Here is a 25,642-nt window from a genome sequence, read left to right on the forward strand (position 1 = left end):
GTGATCGGGTGCGTTTATTGCTCTTGGAAATGAGGGAGACAGAAAGTCCTCATCAGCGATTGTTATTAATAAATAAAGTTAGATATACAGATCCGGCCCCATCCCAGTCACTAGCGAAAAGGTAAAATACAATATACAGTACATGTACGTAGGATGATACGATGTGATAAAATAGGCACTAATCTTTGCTTGTAAAAATAACTCCATCAACTCCACCATCATCAGTTTCATAAAAGTAAAATGAATCAGTCAATATATGGATAAAGCATTTGCAATCATGAAATGAATCAATAATTTGGCTACTAACTTTGGATATGGTACTGGAGATGGAGACTGCATAATGGGAATGTATGAAAGGTTTCATGGAAAAATGATTGCTACCTGAAAATCATCAACCACAGATGACTCCACCCTCAAAAAACAACTACAACTATTTTGTAAGAAAACATCTTAAAACGAATCCCGTAATGTTCTTTCTACTTTCATCCTACCAGTGATTTTGCAAGAGTGGGTGTCTCATTTTGAAAATCGTCATATATGACATTGCAAAGAAAATAAAAAATAGAAACAAAACTAAACATTCCAAATGTATAAAGTCAGATTTCAACCTCGTCTCATTTTAAAACACCTAGTAAAGGACGCAACCTGGGTTCACAGGTTTATAATCTGGGAAAGCAGCTTGTGATTGATAATCTGAAAGAATACATACATATAATACAACAGTCTGCAATTTTTGGAAGTATTATTACAAATTGGTACAGTGACGCGTACATATACACATCAGTAAATGTGTTACAAAAAGCGGAAAACTAAAACTCTGCTATGTCCTGCTTTGGTTGAAAGGTCATCTTTAGGTGCCAAGCTGTGCATCTCCCACCAGAGGAGATAGCCCGGACCCAACAGACAAGTCTCTTTAGGATTTTTCATGTCCTCTGGAAGCCGAAGTCCTTAGGTAGCCCACAGCAGTACTGTAGCATCAGGTACGGTGTGTGTGCTATGAGACCCTCTTCTTCCTCAGTGGGCTCTGTGAGCTGCTGACTCTCGCCTCACTGTACTGAACCTGCAGACAGAAAATAAAGAGTCAGTCACTTTATTCGCCAAGCACAACAAATGTGCAACAACTTGTCTTTGTGACACTGGTGCAAAACTATTAACATATGTAGTACAAAAACTAGCAGTTATAAAGGTGTGGGATTTTGAGCTTTGATGTGTCCTGTTTTTGTATTCTTCTGTTTTTCACTTTTTTTTTTCTTTTTTTTTGCCTTGTGTATTGACTTTTTTTTAATAAAAACTATAAATAGAGTGTATAATACTTTATTATCTTCTGTTCTTTTATGTAACTTTATATGTTTTATTTATATATAAGCTTATATGACTATACCTGCGTTTGTTTATATCAGTTAGACTTTCTCTACCTTTTTTTCTTCATAACTGGGCTGTGATCTCCATTCTCTCTAGTTAATATACTTTGTTTTACATTTGTTATGTTTACAGTGTTTTTCTTCTCTTTTCTTTTTTTTCTGGCATTTCTGTGTGTTTTTATGTTGTATTGTTATTTTTGTTAAGTAAATAAAAAAAAATAAAAAAACATATGTAGTACAATACATACTGACAGTGTATTTCATCCTATTATTGGTTTTACCCTATTGTTTCCTTTTATGCGGTGCCTTCTTTTTTACATTTTTAGTTCTTTTAATTTATTTCACGAGTCTGCTTTTATTTGATTGCTGTTGCTATACAAATAGTTTATTCAAATTTTTTAATTATTATCGAGCCAGTGTAGCACAAGGTAGTACTACTGAGCTGGTCAGAGGAGAGACGAGACCCTGAGTCACCCTCACTAAACGCCAAGGCCCAAGGGCACTGAGGGAGGAGACAGAGGGGAGGGAAGGGGGGAAAGACCGGAGGACAGAGAAGAGATAGGAGAGAGGGGAGAGATGAGATGGAGAGGAGATACGGTGAAAAACAAGAGTAGAGACAGGAATATTGAAAAGAAAGAGAGAGAGAGACAGAGAGGAGGGAAGACCGAGAGGAGAGAAAGGAGAGAGAAAATATCAGAGGACAGAGGTCAGCACAGAAGGCAGAATAGAGATGGGAGAGGAGAAAGTGAAGGAGGAGCGAGAACAGATAAGAAAGAGAGAAAGGAGAGGTGAGATGACAGATGAAACAGAGGAGACAGGAGAGGTCAAGGCCCCAGTAAGTTGGCTGGCTTCCGATGCCAGTGTCTATGGCCGGCTGCTAGCTAATGGTGCAGTAAGGCCAGTTTCCCAATAGAGAACCATTGTACAATTGATAGATCAGTAACAAATTTTGTGGGTATTTGCCACAGTTATAGCATCTAAAAATCTTATAAAAACTCTACAATTGCTGTCATGTTGGCTCCCATACGAAATAATCTGGTAAGAAGTTGTTTGTAGCTAACAAATAATTATCAAAGGAAACAACTTGATAATTTACACAGTCGCTGACCATCGCCTACTAATAAAGCCTTACAGTTGAAGTTAGATGAACTTAAGATCCGGCTTTATAGCGCCTTTACAGAGTCTTGCTTACGTATGTTGATTTTGGAAAAGGTGCAAAGATGGATCAATTTAATCTCTCTGACTGCAATCTGAGGAGCAAAACAAGACAGTGAATGCTAATGCAAACACTGTCACTGATCACAGGGGTTTGTATCAAGCCACTAGGCTTTATATAGTAGACGCCTACCAGGTAGGACTACGTTGACATGTAGTAAAAACATGCATATTCATGAAGTTGGTCTATGCTTAAAAAAAAAAAAAAAATCTAGATCATGTTGACACTGAATGAAGAGGGGACAGATGAGGGACAGACGAGCATGAATTTTTTACGTAAATAGTGCAACACAAAACTCGTAAGGGCGTTTTCACACCTATAGTTTGTTTGCTCTGGTCTGAATCAGTTGATGAGTTTGTAAACTTGGAGCGTTTTCCCCTTGGTTCGGTTTCTTTTCACACTGAGAAAAATCCAAGCGAACCAAAATGCATCACTACAAACCACGTGAGAACGTTCACTTATTGGTCAGTTGTGTCTGGGGCGGGAGCAAGAAAGTCAGTACAGGAAGAAGGTCCTGTGTTCTGGACTAGTGCACATTGCTATGCAACATGGCGCAACGGCAGAGTTGGCATTTGCTCATAACTGTTGTAATTATCTGGGCAATATACCAGGCAACACTGTACCAGCAGAATGCGGAATGCACTTCGAGGAAACGTCTTGAAAATGCTATACCTGCTATACCTGCTATACCTGCTATACCTGCTATACCTGCTGTATCTGGCTATACCTGCTATACCTGCTATACCTGCTGTACCTGCTATACCTGCTGTATCTGGCTATACCTGCTATACCTGCTATACCTGGCTACAGGAGCCGTTTAGCTCAAACTTGCGGAGTAAATTGAGTACACCTGGTAGTTGGGTCGGATCGAGGTCGGATCACGTTCCCACCACAAACGAACCGCTCCAGAGTTCGTTTGGGACCGGACCAAGACGGCCTCCTCCAAAGGGTCTCGGTGCGGTTGTTTTGGTCCGCACCCGAGTGCGATTACTGTGTTCACACCTGCCCAAACGAATCGCACCAAGGGGGAAAACGAACCAGAGTCCGATTTAACCGGACTAAAAGCGCAGGTGTGAAAACGCCCTAAGCCGCATAACCGCTACCAGCAGCAGTGGCATAAAGCTTTACTGAGCAGCAGACTGGGTGCACCAGTTGGTGTCGCAAGAATCAGTGTAAGAGGAGGTCATTTATTTTATTTTTTTTTTTAAGATTTATTGTATAGGCATGTTATGCTTTATTTGACAGATAGTGAGAGAGAGACAGGAAGGTATGGGAGAGAGAGAGAGGGGAGGACATGCAGCAAATGACCGCGGGCCGGATTCGAACCCGGGTCGCTGCGGGAAGGACTGAGCCTTTTTTAGCCGAATTGCTAAAGAATGGATTGTGATTGGTCTGCGTAGCAAGTAGCTGATAGATGGCCAGCAATGCGTAAGTTCCGTGTCCTGCCTGAACTAAGCAATACTCCATTTTGTAGGTATACGGGGGTATATGGATGTATTTGTATTTGACTGCAAGAGGTAGACAAAGTTGGTGGCCCATTCATTCCAATGAAAGTTGCTCACCTAGCACATACAGCAAAAAAAGTTTCTACGACTCCTACTTCTAGGCGGAAAATACATGTGCAAAAGCGTCTTTTCTTGGCCCGGCACAATAGGAGGGTTAATGTGTGTTAACAGAATATTGAACCGGGGAACATAAGACCCTGGGAACATAGGACCCTGGGAACTTAGGACCCTGGGAACCTAGGACCCTGGGAACCTAGGACCTTGGGAACATAGGACCCTGGGAACTTAGGACCCTGGGAACCTAGGACCCTGGGAACATAGGACCCTGGGAACTTAGGACCTTGGGAATTTAGGACCCTGGGAACTTAGGATCCTGGGAACATAGGACCTTGGGAACATAGATACGCTCCCTATTGCCGGCTAACAAGTTAACTCTGATCCAGGTATGACCCTATAATTTATTCAGAAACAATGTAATATTCTTGATCTTGCCCCATTTAACATTCGCTTCATTTGTCTAAATCTTACAGCCGATGTCAAGTGATTCAGTCTGGATAAAGTTGAGCTAAGCTAACGTTGGTAATATCGTTAGCATAACATTACGGAGTCAGCTGACACATCCATGGGTTAACGTGAGGCAAGTTAACTTGTGTTTCATTTTGTGTTAGCTAGTTAACTACAGTAATGTTAGTGAGCTTGCAAACAACCTATTTAATAGGCAGGGAAAATAATCCAAAATAAAAACCATCCGTTATTGTTCTTACGTCTTGCCCGTTAGCGGACGACTTGTAGGTTGAGTTTAATGTGATCTAGTTTGATGGATACAGTTAACAGCCTCTGCTAACAGCCAGCCAGCCCATGTAGTTGTCAACAACGGAAACGAGAAGCAGTGAACGTGCTTGGGGCGTTCCCGTGGCCTAGAGGTGCGTTCATGCAGCACAAAATATACAGCTTGATACGGCTCTTGGTGGCTTCTAAAGAAAAAATGGACCCAATGATTTACAATTTGATAATTCAAAGAGTCCTTTTTGAACTCGTGTGATGCCCAGAATTGTTTTTCGGAGTTTCACAAGTGTTTTCTTTTCTAATGGATCTCTTTTCTTCTTGGGTTAGGGTTTGAGTTAGCAGCATTGTCAATTGTTCTCCAAGACTAGCTGAATTGTTTTTTTTAAGCAAGCCACTGATAGTGGTGCGCTTTTATGTGTTGGGTTTGGTGTCGCAGCACGAATGGGTGTCACTGCACATCTCTCTCCACTTCGAATGGCAGAAAAATCAAAACAGAATTGACCAAGCCAACTTTCAAAAGACGCCCCCAGTCCCAGTTTGGACAAAGTTTATTTCCTTATCCTAACGTCCATTCAGTCAATTTAATTTTAGCAGCTGAGTGTATGTCGAGAGGTTGGATAATTGTTGCCGAGAAGCCAGAACTGGGCCAAAAATTCCCCGGTACCGACTGGAGCTTTTTCTGAAGCTACGAGTGAGTGTCTACTTTCAGCTCATTGCATGCGAGTTGCAGCAAAAATAATGGTTAGTTTATGTCCTTACTCAAATTTGTTATCTAGAAATTAAAGCATAATCAGCGCAATGTCACTCTAGAGTCATTTATCTTGGTCCCAAACTTGTGTTGGCCTTAGAGGTCTGTAGTATTGTGGGCACTTTAATTCTTTTTGATTCATGCATCTTGGAGGAGATGCATGTTTGAGACAGTGTCTCCTGTTTCAGCCTGGGAACAGCCGGCGCTTCAAAGCCGCCAAGCAGCAGACCTCCACCAGGGATATACCACGACCGTAACACAACAGAAATTACACAGGGCTAGATAATTATATAGATGAAGCTAATTATACAGCCAACAGTGAAGAATGCCTGGGAGTCGCTTTGGTAAAATGCAAAGTTGGCAGGCTCTGGGATTTTCAGCTTCCTGGCCGACTGATCCAGGGGGGCTTACCTTCTGCACATCTGAAGGCACCCTCGTCAGGAAATCAAGCACTTCATTGTTGTCAATGCTGTACGGGTTCCGTAATTTCTTGGTGAATTTATTGATACCTAAAACAGAAATTCCCGCCAACATATCATTAACTCTGTTCTCTTGTGGCTCAGCTCCACCTGTGATTGCACACAAACAAATACCTGCAGCAGAGGACTTGTGCTGTCCAGGAAATTTGGCTTCAAGTGACTCATTTTACTTTCACTTTTTCAGGCTGGAACATTAGAAACATTTTACTTTCTTCAACTTCATCAGTATCAGCATCTACTTCAACAGTATAATACGGTCCAATTCCTAGATCACCAACATTACATGCAACAGGGTTCGATAGATGGAACAAATATTCCTGTGCTCCTGGAATGATCATGGAAGATAGAGAGGTGCTAGGGAAAGAATTAAAAATAAGAGCTAAGGGGAGAGGTAGAAGGTTTTTGTTTTTTTATGGAGAGCTACAGGAGTGGCTACAGGAGCAAGATGTGCTGGGAAGAGGGGGATGTGAGGTATTTCTTAAGGTGATGAGTTTTCAGGGTATGACAGAAGAGCTACTCTGCTGAGATGGGGCAACCAACCTATACAATTTCAAGTGGCTTATTACTGTAAGTAATATCAGTAATGTCAGTTGAACTTTTTGAGCAAATTCTTATTAATAACTTAATTTCAGGGCATTCTTATGCCCTGAGCAGAAGATTTTTAAAGATAAAAAAAAAAAAGACATAATGCACAGAATACATTTTATAGATACATATTATACATAAATACAATGCCTTTTGCAGTTTCAAATGATATAGCAAACCATGATTGTAGGGGTTCAAGTGCAAAGAGCAAGTAGAAGAAACTGAAGCAGAAGAAGCAAAATGGTGGAAAATCCAATATCCAATAAAGTTGCTTGTTGTAGCGTCGCCATTTGGCCAACTGGTGTTTGCTGCCTGAGTAGAGGCTGAGATTTAAAAACTTATCTGCCAAGTTTGGTTGCTGTGGCTCTGAGTTTCAGATACTTTTAGCAGAGAAAAAGAATAAAATCCTAACAAATACAATAGGGTTCCAGCACTAAGTGCTTAGAAGGGGAAGGAGAAGGAGGAGAAGAAGAGTCCCTAGAAATCCCTAAAAACAGTGAACAATGTTTGAAACTCACCCCATATTAAAATGATAGGGTTAAAACAACAGGGTTCCAGCAGTATGTGCTTACAAGGACAAGGAGGAGGAGGACGAGAAGGACAAGAAGGAGAAGAAGAAGAATCCCTAGAAATCCCTAAAGGCAAACAATGAATAATGTTTGAGACTCACCCCATATCAAGATGATGTAGCGTATGGGCACAAAGTATGTAATGACTGTTGCAATGACAAAGACCAGGAAAGCCAGGTTGGACAGGAACGGCACAGACCAGTTGAAGGTGCTGACCAATCAAAACAAGAAAGAGCAGTGGGTGCCAAAGAAGAATATTGTTCCACACCTTTGGAAAAAAGGGCCATCTACTGTACCTTTACAAAATGACTGATAGCATAAAGTAATACTTTTCAAAAATGATAGAAGATAGCTGAAGCCCTTGCTTTACAGACTGGATCCTCTATATTTTACCGACATTGAATGAGGAATCTCAGGTAATGATCTTTTATGGATCCAGAATGGATGCACACCATATTGGAGGAAACTCTAAATATAAACATTTTTTACAATGTACACGTCAAGACTACAGCATAATCGCCATCCATTTCATTCTCTGAACACAAACACTTTTTAGGAATGAATGAATCAAATTGAGATGAAAATAGATTTCGAGTGGACCTTTGATTCTTACTTCTTAATCCTCTCCCCGAAGCAGGCGATCTCCTCCAGCAGGTTCTGTACGGTGATGACGGTGTCCTGCACCATGTGGATTTTCTCCATCAGACCTCTCCTTTCCGACTCCTGCGGCGGCAAACAACACATCAGCTGCCCGGAAGAACTCGATACACGGGAAAGTCTTTTTCGTCACCGTGTACGGCAGTATCATACGGTAAGATGTAAGTGGATTTTATCGATCCCTAAAGGGGAACCCGGGTCAATGCGGCGGCAAAGATTACAGGTGTAGGATGGAGAATAAAGGGTTAAAAAAAAAGAAAGAAAGAAAGAAGACACCAATGGATGTGAATAAAAAGATATAAATAAAAGAACAATTAAAAACAAAAAGAATGAGTGTCTGTGATGCTAATAATGATTTTCTGCAGAAGATAATTATCGCTGTGATGGCTTATGACAGATTTACAGATATGCACCTCATTAAATTAAACTAAACTCATTAAAGTGCCAAATAATACTGAGTTAATACTTAATGAAAAGGGTGTAAAAACAAAGTACAAGTACAAACAATTACTTTTGTAGGCTTTGTACTTGCATTATGTTGTTACACCCTAAGTAAATTATATATTAGGGAGATTTTCTGGGAAGTACTCACAAAGTATTATCATGTGCTTTTGTCATTACTTAATACACAGATACACTGGAATAACGCCATGCTAAATTATATTCATTTTAAATGTAGTATCTTGATTTTGGCTGGGTTTGGTTTGTATAATTTAGGGTTCAACTTCAAGAGATTTCACATGATTTAGGGGGTCATTTGGCAGGTCAAATATAAAACAGCTGAACACTTTCAAATGTGTTTAGTCAGACTGGTTGGTTGAGAATCTCTGGGCCACAGGTTTGATTCCCACGACGTGTCTGAAACCCTACCGACTCTGGATAAGACTGAAGTTTTTGAAAAACGTTGGTTGGGGTTGGAGTGAAGGCTCTCCAGGACGGGACTGGACTTCACATTATCAAAGAGATGAAGTGGTCCGTTCCTGCTGGAGCCGTTCCCAGGCTAGTCCAGATCCCGGGGGGGAGGACATGCATTAAAATAAACAGAGGAGACCAGACGCTGCTCTGAAGATCTCCAGAGAGAGAGAGAGAGAGAGAGCCAGACATCAGACAGGGACATGGCCCTAGCTCCACATCAAACACAGGGGGAAAAACGAAGGGGGGTTTGGACGAAAGAGAGGAGTTGAAGTCTGGGGGAGGGGGGGGGGGGACCGGGGTTCAGCTCTGTGACGGGGGCAGAGGGTTGTGGTGGGGGATCCGACCTGTGATATCCCAGTTACACAGCGGTCCAGTGACTATCAGTCTGACCCAACACATGTAAAAAATACTCCAATCCCCCCACATTATTTAGAGTTTACTATGCTAAAATGTGGAAAATAGTTAAAATAAAGAGAAATGTGGTGTCCCCAAACTTTTGACAGGCAGTGTATATAATTCACACTGGCTTTATTCCAGCATATTGATCTGGGTATTAACTTCTGGAAAAGTACTTCAAGTACTTCAAGTACCCCCCCCCCCCCCCCCCCCCTCAGCTACAGGGTCACATTCCCACTGCGACCAGTATGAGAACCGCTTTACTTTCAGGCCGTTCAAAAATGTTTACAACAAACTGCTGTCATTTTGAAGAAATATTTCATTGTTTAAAAGCATTACAACACAGCATGGGACATTCGCTGAGGCTTTCCCAAACGCATTTCCATAAGCGCTGTCACCGGTTCCATATAGATGGTATTTTATTGTGTGCTCGGCTGAGGGAATTTCCCCAAACGCAGCGGAACCCGTTTCCCCCGCCCCGTTATTTGCATATAAATGAGTTGTGACATGTGGGAACGGGCCGGTGAGGTCTTCATTAAGCCTAAATGGCTTTGATAACCGCAAGTTTACAGAGAAACACAACTAGTGGTTGTCAGGAATCAAAATACATCAAAAGAATTAGTATTGAATGAAAGGGCTTTAACAACATAGGACCATAGATAGATACCTTTGTCAATAGACAGACAGATAAACAGAGAACACACATATAAGAATAGACATAGCTTAGTTGACAAAGAACCACAGATGTAAAGAGACCTGTCAACATAGAACTGCAAAAATAGATGGGTAAATACCTTCTCATCATCCTCGTCTTCATCCCCCAAGTCCATGTTATCCTGAAACAACAACGGTAATGTGAAGGTGAGAGACTAGCTAACATTTTCTATACAAAAAAAACCAAAAAAAACTGTGCATCGGCCCATTTTTAAGGCGATGCTGTATTAACCCTGAGGTCAGCCTCCATCCATGGTGTTGGATACAGCCACCAGTAGCCACGAGCTTCATTACCACTGACCTGTGAGAGTCTTTTCATACAAAGCTCTCCCTACAGCCAAGTGTTGCTGAAGCTGGATGCCAGCAGAGACCGTCACACTGGGCGCTGCAGGATGGCTCACTGAGTAAGGCCGTGTTCACACTACAGCACTCACGATGTCTTCAGAAGACAAATTCAGCCGGGGCAACTGGAGGCGAGAGTTTACTCTTCTATACCTGGGCACTATGAAACTTCATCACTCTGGTAAAAGTCATTTTGTACAGACCAACTCTGGCCTTTATTGATCAGTATATAAGCAACTTTCTTCTGGGCTCGTCTAGTAGTTTGCATGGACTGCTGCAATATAGTTATGTATATAGCGATATGTACATGATATATACATAGGAAGCACTATATATATATATATATATATATACACAGTACTGTGCAAAAGTCTTAGGCACCCAAGCGTTTTTATATAAATTGTGTCTTAAATGTTTATTCATTTTTTTTCTGCATTAGTGTGTCAGTAGACTGCTCTTTATAGTAAATTTTTTGATATTTAGAAACTTTTCATTTAATTATTTTGAAAGCATCTTCGCTTTAATTTTTTTCTTTTACATATGCCTAAGACTTTCGCACAGTACTGTGTATATATATATATATATATATATATATACACACACATATATGTATATACACAGTATATATGTACGTGTGTATACATATATATATACACAATGTATGTACACACACATACACATATACATACATTTATATTAACATTTTTTTTAATGATTGTAAAACAGCACATAGTCCACATTTTGACATCTTGGCATTTTAGAATAAAACACATTGCTGTATAAGCAGTGTTTCTATGTATGTATGCAATATGCTACGAATGAAGTTGCTAATGTTAACTAGCAAGCCAAGTGGCCTAAAATTACTGTGCTCTCCATAGTAGAGATCCCATTCAAATAAACTGCTAATAAATTAGCTTAGTTAGTAATCAGTTAAACTAAAAGAGAGTGGTCACTTAGGAAATGGTGCTGTGCCTGGCATCTTTTTAGGCCTTTTCAGTGCTTCATAAACTTGAGATAAGATAGATTTTTTAGCGGAGACCACATGACATGGACTGACCAATCACAACAAGAGGGGATGACAGACTGATTACAGGGAAGACAGGGTTCAGGACAGCAACCAGAAGCAGAATGAAAATGGAGAACGCAGCAGTATTCAAGTTGACAGTAGCTGGTACTGTGTGTTGTGGTAGTTTCTAAGTGTTGGATAGTTGGATAAAAGCACTGCTTGCTGATTGTGGCAGCTACTGCAGCTGGTCACTATGGAAACAAATATGTTTTTCATTATCTGAACAAAATGCAGTTGTAGCAGCTACTTTTCGTGAAATAGTGTGAAAACAGGCCAAACAGGTCACTGGGCTTAAGGCAGCTGGCTTAAAGCAATATTCCACTTAGTTTTAACATGGGGGTTATTATGCTCTTGAGCACCATGAAAACCAGAATACAAAATAATCACCAAGATCAGATGCAGGTGGACGAGTTTGTAGCATTCGGTTTGAATTCCGATTCATTTGAGCGAGGCCACGAAAAAAAAAAAAAAAAAGCGAAGTAAAAATCCAAACTACGGAGCCCGGGAGCGGCCATTGGGAGAGAAAAAAAGTGATATGGAGTTCACGATTTACTGTAACGTGCGTCACGCGTGCTCACGAGATACAGTTCGTTCCCTCGATTTCCTTAAACTGTGCAGTTTAGGAAAAAATGCAACTTAAAAGGAACCTTTCAGGTATTGCAGATAGGCCTAGTAAGGATTTGGTATGTTAATATCCATTGTCTGTTTACACTGAATAGGCAAATCCCCCAAATATTGCAACATATTTAGCCACTTAACCTTCAGGCCATGCACACACAATTGGGTGGCTGCAACACACCCAGGACATAATCACCAATATGTGCACTGACTCTTTATAAGCTCGTGAAAAGCACATGGATTATATATATCCAGAGCATCATATCACTATTTGGAGGGCACGTTTTGGCAATTCGACACAAATAAACCAAAGCGAGGGCTCATTTCAACCGGATTGAGGGAACGAATTGTATCTTGTGCGCGCGAAAAAGAGGAAACGAGAGCTCGAGTTGCATATCGCGCGTACGTTACAGTAAATCGTGACCACGACATAAATATCCCCCCCCCCCCCCCCCCCGATGGCCACTCCCGGGCTCCGTCCCAAACCCTACAAACTCGTCCCAGCAGCGTCCGATCTTGGCGATTCGTTTCTATTCTGGTTTTCATGGCGGTCAAGTGGCGAAGAACCCCCCCCCCCCACCCCCCACCCCCCCCATGTCAAAACTAAGTGGAATATTGCTTTAGAAAAGGTGGGAAGATAGCTTGTAGACTCACCAAGTCCTGACTGACCCGCCCGGAGGCGATCTGGAGGTAGTTCCGCGAGATGAGCAGAACCAGGAAGAGGGGCAGCATGTAAAACTCCCAGTACCACACTGTCACCACGAACACCTGCCGGCAGCGGTCAGAGGTCGGCGAGGTCAGATGCGGGGGGGGGATACAGAGGATAAAAAGGACCGCTCTTCATTAAAGACATTTTCGACAGCTCCTTAACCCCCCCCCCCCCCGCCAGCTAAAGGTCGATCGGATCCGCTATTGATTCCATAAGCATTGGTCTACACCCTGCCACCATCAAAGCCTCGTTTCTACATATTTCTACATACACTGTACGGGGGCGGCCGCTCCGCTCGGTCGGACAGCCTCTCTCTCTCCACCCCCTGGCATATGCATTGACATTAACCACTTGGGTCTAATTGCTTCTCCCCTCTCATCTCGTGTACATTAAAGCCGGCCGAGCGACTCGGTGCAGCCGCGGGGAGCCTGTGTGCCGATGTGCCCGTGAGCGGCCGCGACGGCTTCTGTGATGCGCGTTCCACCTGTGCGCGGCTCGGGGGTGGGGGGGGGGACGGATAAAAAGGGAGAAAGAAATATGTCTCGTGATGTCTCGATTGCGCGGCTAAATGGAACGATAAAATAATCCTGTCGGGAGAGGCAAAAAAACCCGCCAAAAAAGGCGTGGGGAGGATTTACATGTTTTTAATATGCTAATAAAAATAGAAGTGAACATCTGGTGAAGACATCGCTCTCCTCTGAGGCACTGACTGACATAAAAGATGGCAGATCATTCCCCCCCCCCCCCCCCTCTCCTCCACCCCCCTGCCGCCCGCCGCCGCCGCCACCGTCAGCTTTAATGTGCAAAAAAAATAAAAAAAAATAAAGCCAAGCACGCTCTTGTCTCTGTTATCACAAGCCCAAAAAAACAGGGCCTGGGAGGGAAGGTGAAACCGATTCCTCGCTAAAAGGGTTATGTTTTTATTAGCGGGGACTTTTCGGAACGGCTGGGAGAGAGAGAGGGGGAGAGAGAGAGAGAGAGAGAGAGAGCGGGGGGCCAAAGCCGAGTCACGCTTCGGTGGAAATGTATACGCAGCCTATAAAGATTGCGATAATTGCGCTCCGTTCCAACTTGAGAGGCGTTACGCGGGCTTTTTTCGACAGCGAGAGGGGCTCTGGAAATACAATCCAGTTTCGGGGGGGGGGGGGGGGGGGGAATAAAAATGAAAAGGCTACCTGATGTCGGGGAAGGGCTACCGAACCGGGGAGGGGGGCGGGCGCGTTTTTTCAGAATGCGGCGGGAATTCCACGCTAATGCGCGGGGCGGGGGGGGGGGGGGGGGGGGAGGCTTTTCATGGCGGTGCTAATCTAAGAACACACATCCCCTTGGCATCATTAGAACTATTCAGCTTTACTCTGGCCACGATGAGTATCTGCTAAATACTACTGATAAACACAGCTCAATACAAGGACTTGCAGTCTCTGAAAAGGAGCCTGTGGTTGCTCAAACGACAATTTAAATCCTTTTCTGTTTTCTTGGGTTTTTTTTTTTTTTATTATTTACGGAGTCGAACGGCAAGTCCCTCGACCGATCTTCTTCAAATAAAAAAAAAAAAAGGGCATGTGTGGACCTGGGTAGAGCGAGGCACCGACAAGGCGCTTTGCATTAAAAAAAAAAAAAAAGGTGTCCGGATTTTTTAGAGGGAGCTTCTTCCTGCCTCCCGTCATGTGGAGCCCAAGCTGTGATTCATTACTCTTATGTGGCGGTATCAAACGCTCCTTTATTTCTTCTCGCTGGAGCTTGAAAAAGGCAGGGAACGCTAGTGTGAAAACATTGAGTACAGATGGTACTGTCTTTCAAACCACTGAGACTGGCTTTCTTTTTTTTTTTTTTTTTTTTTTTTTTTTTTTTTTTTCCCTGCATAGCGTGGGAGTGGGGAGAGAGTGTGTGTGTGTGTGTGTGTGTCCATTGGTGCGCTTGTTCGTGCTTGTATGCATATTTGTTGCGTTTGAGTGTATGTCTGAGCTGTCAAGCAAAACAGTAAGAATAACCTGATATTGATTAACACCATACACAAGGCCCAGTTGAATATATTACATTAACATTCAAAAATCAAAGTTGGGGTAATTTATTCTCAAGTTGGCCAATTAACTAAGGGGGTGTCTTCAAAATTAAATTACTATATTTTGGCATTAAAAAGTATCCAATCTACTAAGATATGAATATGGATAATTGAGCTATTATCAGTACATTTACTGCCGTTTACATTCCCATTGTGAGCAGATTCTAGTCAAAGTGAGTTGACCTCTGACCCCGGAGATCTCGGTGATCTCCACTAACAAACATAAACACACACGCAAAGCCATAACACAAGACGGTGGCATCTATTCAAATAACAGCTCTGTGCTGCGGCTCCCAGTTTTCACAGCAAATTGAACAAACTGTACTATTGGCCGGAGTACAGCGTCTCCCCATCTCAGGCGGTCTTCCAAGAATTCCCCCCCCCCCCCCCGCACGCTCGGAAAACCTTTAGCGCCATCTAGAGGACGCTGGCCGTAAAGACACGGGGAACTTTCCATGACCCTGACCGGTCTGCATAGTTAATGCACAACTTACTGTATGCCATATCGAGCTGGGAGAGAATAATGTCAAAAAAAGATCTGCGCCCACTTCACTTAATCATACTTTTTAAAAAGACAAGGGCTTGTTTATATGCCATTATGGGTTTTTTTTTTGTATGTATGTATGTTACAAAACATGTTGAAACGATTTGAGGATCTACTGTTTACAATGTGGACAAACACCAATAAAAAGAGTTTTGAAAAAAAAAAAAAAAAAAAAAAAAAAGACAAGGGCTAATCTGGGTGCATATGTTATACGATTGTGACAAAACAGACAACCATGTCGGATGAAATGATTTATGTCTTGAATAAGATGTTTGGAATACACGTGATCAAAAATCCCACAGTATGTCTCTTGGGATTACTACCAGACAATGTTGAAATGTCAAAACGCCAGAAATCATGGTGCCATCTTATCCACTTTTAAAGAATGGATAGAGGTATTCAGTACAATGGCAAGTTATGAGCGGGTTTACTTATAGAGTGGCTGGGAGGGAAGGGCTATTTAATGAAGTATGGGGCCCATTCCTTGCCCAATTGTTGGATATAAAAGTTTGATGCTACCTACCTTAGCATAATTTGTATTTGGACCAGGTATGTGCTGTTTATGCTATGTAGATTTCCTAGGCTGTTGTGTTTTTTTTGTGGTCTTCATTTTGATGCTCTGTGTTTTATGTTGGTTGTCTGGCTAGATTTGAATGTTATTGCTGGACTGCAGATTTTTTTCTTTTAGTTGTTAAAAAAAAAAAAAAAAAGAAAGACTGGCCAGACCCTGAAAGAAGACATGTCATTCATGTAATTGTAATAATGTAACTGTTATCTCAATGTAAATGTCTGACCAAAAAAACATTAATAAAAAAAAAAAAAAAAAATGTCTGGCTAGATTTGAATGTTATTGCTGGACTGCAGATTTTTTTTCTTTTAGTTGTTAAAAAAAAAAAAAAAAAAGAAAGACTGGCCAGACCCTGAAAGAAGACATGTCATTCATGTAATTGTAATAATGTAACTGTTATCTCAATGTAAATGTCTGACCAAAAAACATTAATAAAAAAAAAAAAAAAAATGTCTGGCTAGATTTGAATGTTATTGCTGGACTGCAGATTTTTTTTCTTTTAGTTGTTAAAAAAAAAAAAAAAAAGAAAGACTGGCCAGACCCTGAAAGAAGACATGTCATTCATGTAATTGTAATAATGTAACTGTTATCTCAATGTAAATGTCTGACCAAAAAACATTAATAAAAAAATAAAAAAAAAATGTCTGGCTAGATTTGAATGTTATTGCTGGACTGCAGATTTTTTTTCTTTTAGTTGTTAAAAAAAAAAAAAAAAAAGAAAGACTGGCCAGACCCTGAAAGAAGACATGTCATTCATGTAATTGTAATAATGTAACTGTTATCTCAATGTAAATGTCTGACATTAATATAAAAAAAAAAAAAAAAAACGACAAGGGCTCTGTTCTTTCCGTCTTCACACTTGCTTAGCACTTCTATGCGACTGGAGAATCAGCCTTATCTGTGAAGGGCCTTTTAATTGGACTTTCCCGTCTATGTATAATAGGGTGGAAATCAAACCGCGCGACAGACTGGACGGAGGGTTAATGAGTTGTCAGGGAAGTAGAACGAAAATAGACTCCCATCTCGACTCCGCCGGGACTCTACTCTCTCCAGCTGAGGCTTTAAAGACACGCAACGCTGAAGGCCCGGGCCGCTCCAAAAAAAAACAAAAAAAAAACCACCCGAGCCACGGCCGAGCCCAGTACACCGCATCGGTTCTCGCCGGGAGAGTTCAAGTAGGGGTTGGCCAGACTGCGGTTGTCTTCCACAGCTTGGGAGGGGTGGGGGAGAGAGAGTGAAATGCAGATAAGTGTGTTGATAAGCAATTAAGCCAGTTTTACCAGGAAGGCCAGCAGGCTCCTCTGAACGCTCTCCCACTGGAAGCAGCTTTTGATGTACTGCAGCGTGGACATGATGGCTCTGTACAGCGTCTGAACGCGCAGCACGTTCCTGGCCAGGATCTGAAAAAATGTACATGTAAAAAAAAAAAACAAAAAAAAAAACAACATGTAAAATATTACGCTGCCCGTCAAAAGTTTTTCCACATTTTGGAATAATAGTAAAGACATCAAAACTATGAAATGGCACAAATGGGATTATGCAGTGACCAAAAAAAAAAAAAAGAGTTAAAGGAATAGTTCATCCAAAAATGAAAATTCTGTCATCATCTACTCTCCCTCATGCCAGTTGAAACACAGGTGAAGTTTGTCCATATAACACACAGGGAGGCTTCCAGCACAACTCCATAGCAGCCTTCTCCGAAACAACTGAAGTCAGTGGGGACCAGTTCTTCAGAGTTCCAAAAAGACCTACAGTATATTTACACCATCATTTAGTGCAAATCTTAACTACAGCTGATTGATTTGCAACAAATAATGGTGTATAGGTCTTTCTATTCACAGTGTGACTGTTTGGCTGTTTTTGTTTTGGAACTCTAAAGAACAGGTCCCCATTGACTTCAGTTGTTTTGGAGAAGGCTGCTACCAAGTTGTGCTGGCGGCCTCCCTGTGTGTTATATGGACTAACAAACTTCACCTGTGTTTCATTTGGCATGAGGAGTAGATGATGACAGAATTTTCATTTTTGGGTGAACTATTCCTTTAAACAAATCAAAACTATCTTATTTTTCAGATTCTTTAAAGTAGCCACCTTTTGCCTTGATGCAAAGGCAAAGGCTTTGGAAATAAATTCATACATAGGCATCGACTTCACCATTTATATTTAAGAAACAAATTTCAATCATTTAAGCATAACCCTTTAGATCAAAATGGCGTTAAGATAATAAAATACATAGTACATTCAATCAGATGTCCCCAAACCTTTGACGGGCAGTGTATGTTGATGTAGATATGATTTTTTGATTAGGTTTAATTTTTGAGAAGATGTACTATTCTCTACTATTTTTACTACACAGGAAAATAACTAGAAAACGAGAGATTCATATTTTAAAAATCAGGACTAGGACTCCAAATCAAAACCATCATTCGGAGTCCTATTCTATTCTAAACATCTAGTTGGCTGGTGCAACAGCAGAAGTGGCTGGTAAGTTTTGGGATGCACAAGCCACTGTGGCCCGTGAAAGAAAAAGTTAGTGGCCTGCCCTGGTTATGTCAACCTTCTTATCATCTTAACTTGATACAGCATTCAATGTGGCCTACTCCTTAAAGACTTCCACCAACGAAACACGAGTGAAAAAACTGTCCAGTAGCCTCTGATTATTGTAGCCCAGTCGCTGGTTTTGGCTTTAGTAAGCATTGCATTGTCTGACAACAATGAGTCTTTGTTGGAAGTACAGACAGTCAGGCACCCTGTCTCACACACTGTATATCAAACTAATGTAGCAGAACAGTGGACAAGAACTCAGTCACAGTTGGGGTCAATTAATGCTCAATTCAGCCAATTCAGGGAGACAAAAGTTCTCCGAAAAAGCAAGGACTGGAAAACTGCTGCGAGTAAAAGCTTTTCAGTTTCAGCTCATAAAGATCTAATTGAGAATGAACATGGTACCATTTGTCCGAACTCCCTTCTACCCCTCTCCCTCGCTCTTAGCTGTTGTTTTTTCTTTTTTTCCCCCCTTTTCCGAGCACTTCTACCTTGCATGATCATTCGAGCGTCACAGGAGTATTGTCCGGGTGTTGTGACCTCTGACCATTGACCTCCTTACTACTGGCTGCTTTTAAATGTTGGCGATCTTGGAATTGAAGACTTATTCTAGTCGTCCTGGATAATGAAAATGGGATGTAGAATGCGGTGTTTCCCATATGCAGGTGAAAACTGATCTCAGAAGCGGATTACAGAGAATGCATCTGCAGCTACATGGTATGGGCCCCCGTGTCCACAGTTAGAAGAAAAACATAGGGGAAACACTGGTACAATGTATTGCACATTCAATTTATATTACAGCTGATTGACCTGAAAGTGAATATGCCCCAAGCCTGGACTATACAGTGAATTCATCGCATCTTCAGCAAACCTTTTTGGAAAACTTTGGATTATCCTCCATGAATCTTTTCTCCTTGGGCTGGAAGGTTCTTATACTTGCTCTGACCTGATGAGAAAAGAACAATTCATTAAGCGAAAGAGAAAAAACAAAACAAAACACAGGTTGTACTGTAAATGCTATGTACAGCAGTGCTCCTTTCAGGTGCTGGTTAGAGACAACAGTCCATACTAATGAAAATGTTCTACCACACACTGAAAGGCTTCAGACCTCTTTCATATTTAAATACATTAAATGTATCTAATCAGCAACAACAGAATACACTGGTGCGAACAATGTGTACCTGTTTTCATCAGGTTTACTCATTAGGCATGAGCCGATATTCCATATTATCGAATATCGCGATATTTTGTGAATTTCCTGCGATATCGGATTCAAAAAATCAAAAAAACAAAGAAAAAGGTCCCCACCCCTCCCGGCCTGCTTAGATCACAATTGTACAAGCTTTTAAACTTAAAAACCTATAATCTCCTTGTGGTAGAATAGTGAAAAAACAAAAATAATTAAGTGAAACATTTGTCTTTTTAATTCAAGTGGGTTCCCTTTTCCACAATCAGCCCGTTTTTCTGGAAATAGCAGGAATGAGCAAAATGGCCAATGTTTCCTCCAATGCTTGAGTAGTAAGATCAAATTTCTAGGGTGTTAATAATAATTATTATATCCTAGAAATGTGATGTATCGCGATACTATCGTATATCATGGTATTTTGGGGAGACAGTATCGCGATATATAATTTTGGATATCACCCAAGCCTCTGCTACCCTACTATCGCTTAACCTTTAATAGTTCCACTGATGCCCATCTTGTTCCCACTGGATTCCAATGAGCTAAAGGGTTATTGACTGGGCCCAGTGTTGGGAGATAAACTGAACTCCATCTGTTGTGGGAGTTGGATGCGTGTTCACACTGTGTCCTGGGCCAGTGCCTTACAGATGGCCATATCAGTGAGGATTTACCCATCTGCAATAGCCATCACGCCCTCATGTCCTCGTCGCGGGCCGAACCGCCTTCTACTTACGGGGTTAAAAATAACCTCCAGCTCCAGAGAGATGCTCCCTTTAGAAAAACCTCCCAAATCCTCCTTTTTCAGCGGGAAGGCGATCTGTTGCCCGTTGTGGATCTGCAGGACAGAAAGGAAGGGCATCAGGTGCTGAACTCAGCTGTGAGCCGGACTATCAGTCACGCCGGATTACGTCTTAGTAAGTCTTCAAAGTGTTGGAGTGTTAACACCCTCTTCACTTTAATTTAGACGGAGAGTGCGAGGAGAGATTAGTCCGTTTGTCTGTGCGATGGGCTGTTAGGCGTACCGAGAGCACGGGAATGGCGACTTTTCCCAGGAAGTCTGGCGGCTTGTCTCCGTCCTCATCGAAGATGGTCACTACCAGAGCGTCATGGATGTCTTTGACAGGGCTGAGGAGACACACAAGGAGGTCAACCACAGCACACCGAGCGCGTCAGGAATTCAAAGAAACTCGATAGGTGAGCACCAGTTGAGGGGAAAAAAAAAAAACACATGGGAAAATAATATTCTCCATAGAATAATTCTCCTTCAGTATAAAAATCCACATGCAGGTTCAAGTGTGAGCTGCATATGAAGAGTTCATTTCATTTCAAAAACACTTCATATCCAATTTGGAACAAAATCATAACAAAATCCATCATCCATTATCTCTGAACCAAGTATTTAAGTAACCAACCACTCTTTAAAATGTAGTAGTGTTTTTTTTCTTTCATCATCTTATCATTTTTTTTTTTTTTTGGGGGGGGGGGGGGGGGAGAAGAGAGGAAAAGGAGTAAGGCAGTGATTCTCAACTTTTTTCATATCAAGGACCCCTAAGTTAGTACACATTAGGGCCACGGACCCCCATTTGTCTCTCGGACCCAAATCTGAGAATATTTTTATTGTTCGATATAATTTTGTCCAGAATTCCATGACTATCTGTACTGTAGGTAGGTAGATAACAGAGAAACTATGATCAAAACAGTCATTCTTCTACATTCTGTAATTTTTTTAAAATCGCTGTCTAAAAGCAGATGTCACTTAATTTCAAACGGTATCTTATTCTGGAATGAAACTACTAAAATGCCTTTATTCAGAAGGCATAGAGAGATTAACAAACATCCTGGGTAAATAAGGAAACAGAACATTTCATGTATGCAACTCGCGCTGATCCTTGGACCTGGATCTTTACTCTTTTTGCAGAACAAAAGCGTCATTTCTCCCCTTTATCGACTGCCAGATGTCATTTGCTGTGAAACATCAACAGACACGTGGCAGTAAACATGTAGTCTTAACAACAGAATGGTAGTGGATTGGGATTGGGAAGAGATTTGGCGTGCATCTCTAAGGAAAGGAGTCCTGCTCAAACTGACAATGTAAAGACTTTATTCCACTCTGGATGGAGGCTCTTGTAGACGGTGTGGGTCTGCAGTCTGTCGTTCCCCAGCTCCAGCACGCAGAAGGGGTCGCTCTTTCCTACAGAACACGACAAAAAACACTTTCGATCTGGGACAATGTTCCCTCCATCCCTTTTACTATAACATTAAAGGAGTAAAGAAAGCATTTAATGCAAAGCCCTGCAGTACCGTTTAAATCAGCAGCCAGCAGATCTGTAGCCTTGATAACTTTGACTTGAAGGAAACCGACATCACAAAGGTTCCTCATGGGAACTTTTCAAACTCTGAGGGACAATTAGCAGACAGAAAGCATTTTGGAAATGTTAAATGAGATGTCATTCACAACCAAACAGTGTTTATATTATCTATAATTGTCTATAAACTGGTAAATCGGTAACCTCCATTTGCACATGAAAGAGTCTATGTGTAATTTCTGGTCCAATGCTGGCCTCTATCGTTCAGTGTCGTCATTGCAACAAATTTGAATTTTGGAACATATCGAAGGTAAGGAGATGCTATTTTGTGTGTTAAAATTCAATTATATACATTCCGAATTTACCAGAACATCCCAATTAGTAATACAGTCTCAATATGTATATATAAAATTAGATTTTGTGGTGTTTTTTTTTTTTTATAAAATGGATCTTCTATATATGGCAGACCTGAGCCAATTATTATAAGCAAATTCATCCTACCTCGGTGATAGATGGGGTTTGCCATAAAATTTCCAGACAAATTCCAGAAAGTTTAGTCAGTTCAAAATGTCAGTTCAATCAACTTTTCTGTGATTGACAACTTACTCTGAATTGTCCTGATGCGGTAAACCCCACCCATCTGGTACTCGAAGTAGGGTAAAGCAAACATTAAAGGAATAGTTCACCCAAAACTGAAAATTCTGTCATCATCTACTCATCCTCATGCCAAATGAAACACAGGTGGAATTTGTTAGTCCATATAACATACAGGGAGGTTGTCAGCACAACTTGGTAGCAGCCTTCTCCAAAACAACTGAAGTCAATGGGGACCTGTTCTTTAGAGCTCCAAAACAAAAACAGCCAAACAATCACACTGTGAATAGAAAGACCTATACACCATTATTTGTTCCAAATCAATCAGCTGTAGTTCAGATTTGCACTAAATGATGGTGTAAATATACTGTAGGTCTTTTTGGAACTCTGAAGAACTGGTCCCCACTGACTTCAGTTGTTTTGGAGAGGCTGCTATGGAGTTGTGCTGGCAGCCTCCCTGTGTGTTATATGGACAAACTTCACCTGTGTTTCACCTGGCATGAGGGGGAGGAGATGATGACAGAATTTTCAGTTTGGAGTAACTATTCCTTTAAGAAACTACATAGATAAATGCTTAGCAGTATTTCTCTGGGTGTTGCACTGAATCCGTGCTTGTTAGGAATTAAGGTTATTCCGCTCGGTGTCCACTTCCACAGGTCTTCATAGGATGTTTGCCTGGATAAATGTCTGTTTAATCGATAAGTCAAAGTGCCTCGGCATCTTTCAGTTGAAAAACATTATGAGTTATTTGAAGAGATTCGTTAAAAATTTGATATCCACCATTTTCATGTCTCACACTTTACAAAGTGACTGCTGGCATTTTGGAATTAAACCCTTCACTTGGAAGTACTAGCCCAGGTTCGTGATGTAGGTAATAAACTGACACATCCATGCTAGCATATAGATGGTAGACTGACACATCCACACTAACATATGGTAGACTGACACATCCATACTGACATATAGTTAGTATACTGACATATTTGTCCAGCTGGGTCTGTCGTTCGCGGGCTTCGTCAAGCGGCGCAGCACAGAGGTCGGAGATGGAGACGCCGCTGCACATGCTCAGTGCAACCAGGAAGACCAGGCGTCCTCTGCCTTGGTGCAAAGTGTGCGTGATCAGCTGGCGTTGATTGACAGGCACCCTGGACAGGTCTACCTCGCACCTGCACACATACACACAGATGCACATGCCATGCAGGCGCAGGCACACGAATGTACACGTGCACGTTCACGTTAGGGCCAGACGGGACGACATAAGGTTCATAAAGGTTCAAAGGCGAGACTCACGTTCCCAAACACCCCTCGCTCCTCCGTCCTTCCTTGGACCAGAGCTCCACCTCCAAGATGTCTGGACCGTCCAGGAACTGGTTGAAGGTGAATCTCTCCCTCCACTGAGGATTGGCCACTTTACACTGGTTCTGAGGAGAAAGACGCCAATCAGACGATGAAGTCAGAAAGTTGGAGGAAATGTTGCTACCAGAGTTTCCGAGTTTTGTCCTTCAACGTGCAGAACAATCACGTTTGTGCCAGTTAAATTTAAGAAAACACTTTCATACATATGCGCCGTTATTACATGTTTTAAGTTAGCCAGACTAACCATCATAACTAACATTTGATGAAATTAAGTTTGTTCAATTAGCTTGTTAAACTGCAGTTTGTTCATCATTTGTCTTGCGGGATTGATTTTCTGTCAAAACAGCATGTGAATGCAATGCTGTTTAGTAGCCGAATTGAAGTGCACAGTAGCGTGCAGCTTTGATGCATAACCAGTGTTGTAGCGTAGCAAGATAGTGATCAATGACAGTAGCCATGGAGCCAGTGTAACAAGATAGTGAAGCAGGATTGTGATCTGTGATGCTAGTTGTCCTGGCGCCTAGCAAGAAAGTGATCCATGATGATAGCCATAGAGCTAGTGTAGCAAATAGTGATCCATCACACCCTAGATGTCATCCAGTCAGGATCAGAAGTAATTTGAGCTTGGACTTTTCATGCCACACACTTAAAGGATAAGGCTGGTGTTTTTAATGCATTGCTTACCGTCAACAAATCCTATGGAAAATAACAAAATTAACAATGCGTTTGCTCTACTCCCCGTTACTTTCTGACTTCCCATGTTCCCTTTTTAGCCTTCAACCTGGAAGTCATTGGCTCCAATTGTAAACTAAGAACCTTGAAATACAGCTCACAAAGACATAGTTTACATTTGAAAATCTCAGCATGGCTCTTTGACGTGCTTTTAATTTTTTAGTTTTTTTAATACAATGGAGTTCTATGGCTGCTGGGACATGGCTGCATTGGGCACCGGCTACATGGACGAGACTGTTAGCGAAAACAAATTCATTGCTGATTTTGTTATTTTCATAGGATTTGTTGACGGTAAGAAATGCATTAAAAAACACCAGTGTCCTTATCCTTTAACAACTCCCTTCCATCTCTCTCCTTGGCTCTTATTCCATTTCTTACATGATCATTCTATGGTCACAGAAGATTGTAAGGGCACCAAGGCCCTAACCTTTGCACTCCTTATTTGTGGTAGCTTGCAATTTTTGCCGTCTACTGTACCATTCTAATAAATGCCTGCTCTCGAATAACAGCTTCTAATAACAGATGATTTAAAACACTACAGTCATCAAAAGCCGTCAGATTCCTGCGCCAATCAAACAAAAGGTTATGACAGTCTTGCGTAACACTCCCGACATTATTTCATTCAAGCATTTGTTTGGAGCAGAAGAGTTTAGTGTTTTCAATTTTTTTTTTCAAAAATGTCTGGAAATTAGATGGACTGCAGAGACAAGGGAGCTACCGGCCACCCCAACCCAGCCATCCAAGCAGAGGATTAGATTAATAGGCACATTAATAATCGTAGGAGAAACCTGGCACCCGGCCACAGGAGCTCCTCATCTGCCAACGCCTCAGCTATGCAGGACCATCAGTGTCATGTGTGAATGCATGGAAATGTTAGAGATAGTAGCTAATAGTGTGAACCTACTGTTGCTCTTGATCTTTATCGAAGACACAAGGCAAAATGACAGCGAAGATGGAAGACAGCTAACCTTTTGTGATAAGTCATTTTTGACAACAACTTGTTTCAGTCTGTACCAGATCAGTCACTATGGCCTCCAGCTAGGAGAGGCATGGTCAGGATTAACATTCACTTTTAGTTTAGTTTAGTAAG

The 25,642-nt window shown here is 41.6% G+C and overlaps 1 protein-coding gene across 1 annotated transcript; it reads right to left on the reverse strand.

Moving 5' to 3' along the window:
* Positions 1-23,885, reverse strand: LOC139667418 (multiple C2 and transmembrane domain-containing protein 2-like; the record flags this gene model as incomplete). The annotated part of the gene is made up of 14 exons (XM_071546868.1): positions 1-1,060; positions 6,028-6,125; positions 7,351-7,460; positions 7,863-7,972; positions 10,012-10,053; positions 12,612-12,725; positions 17,121-17,240; positions 19,253-19,327; positions 20,298-20,399; positions 20,587-20,689; positions 21,653-21,755; positions 21,866-21,949; positions 23,440-23,630; positions 23,755-23,885. Coding segments are annotated over 14 exons (1,449 nt in total), but the record flags the coding sequence as incomplete, so codon positions are not given.
* Positions 23,886-25,642: the final 1,757 nt, after the last annotated feature.

This window comes from Centroberyx affinis, unplaced genomic scaffold (genome assembly GCF_046629955.1).
Source record: "Centroberyx affinis isolate AG114_WGS23_722 - 3 ecotype Tasmania unplaced genomic scaffold, CSIRO-AGI_Caff_v1 ptg005513l_1, whole genome shotgun sequence".
NCBI lineage: Eukaryota > Metazoa > Chordata > Actinopteri > Beryciformes > Berycidae > Centroberyx > Centroberyx affinis.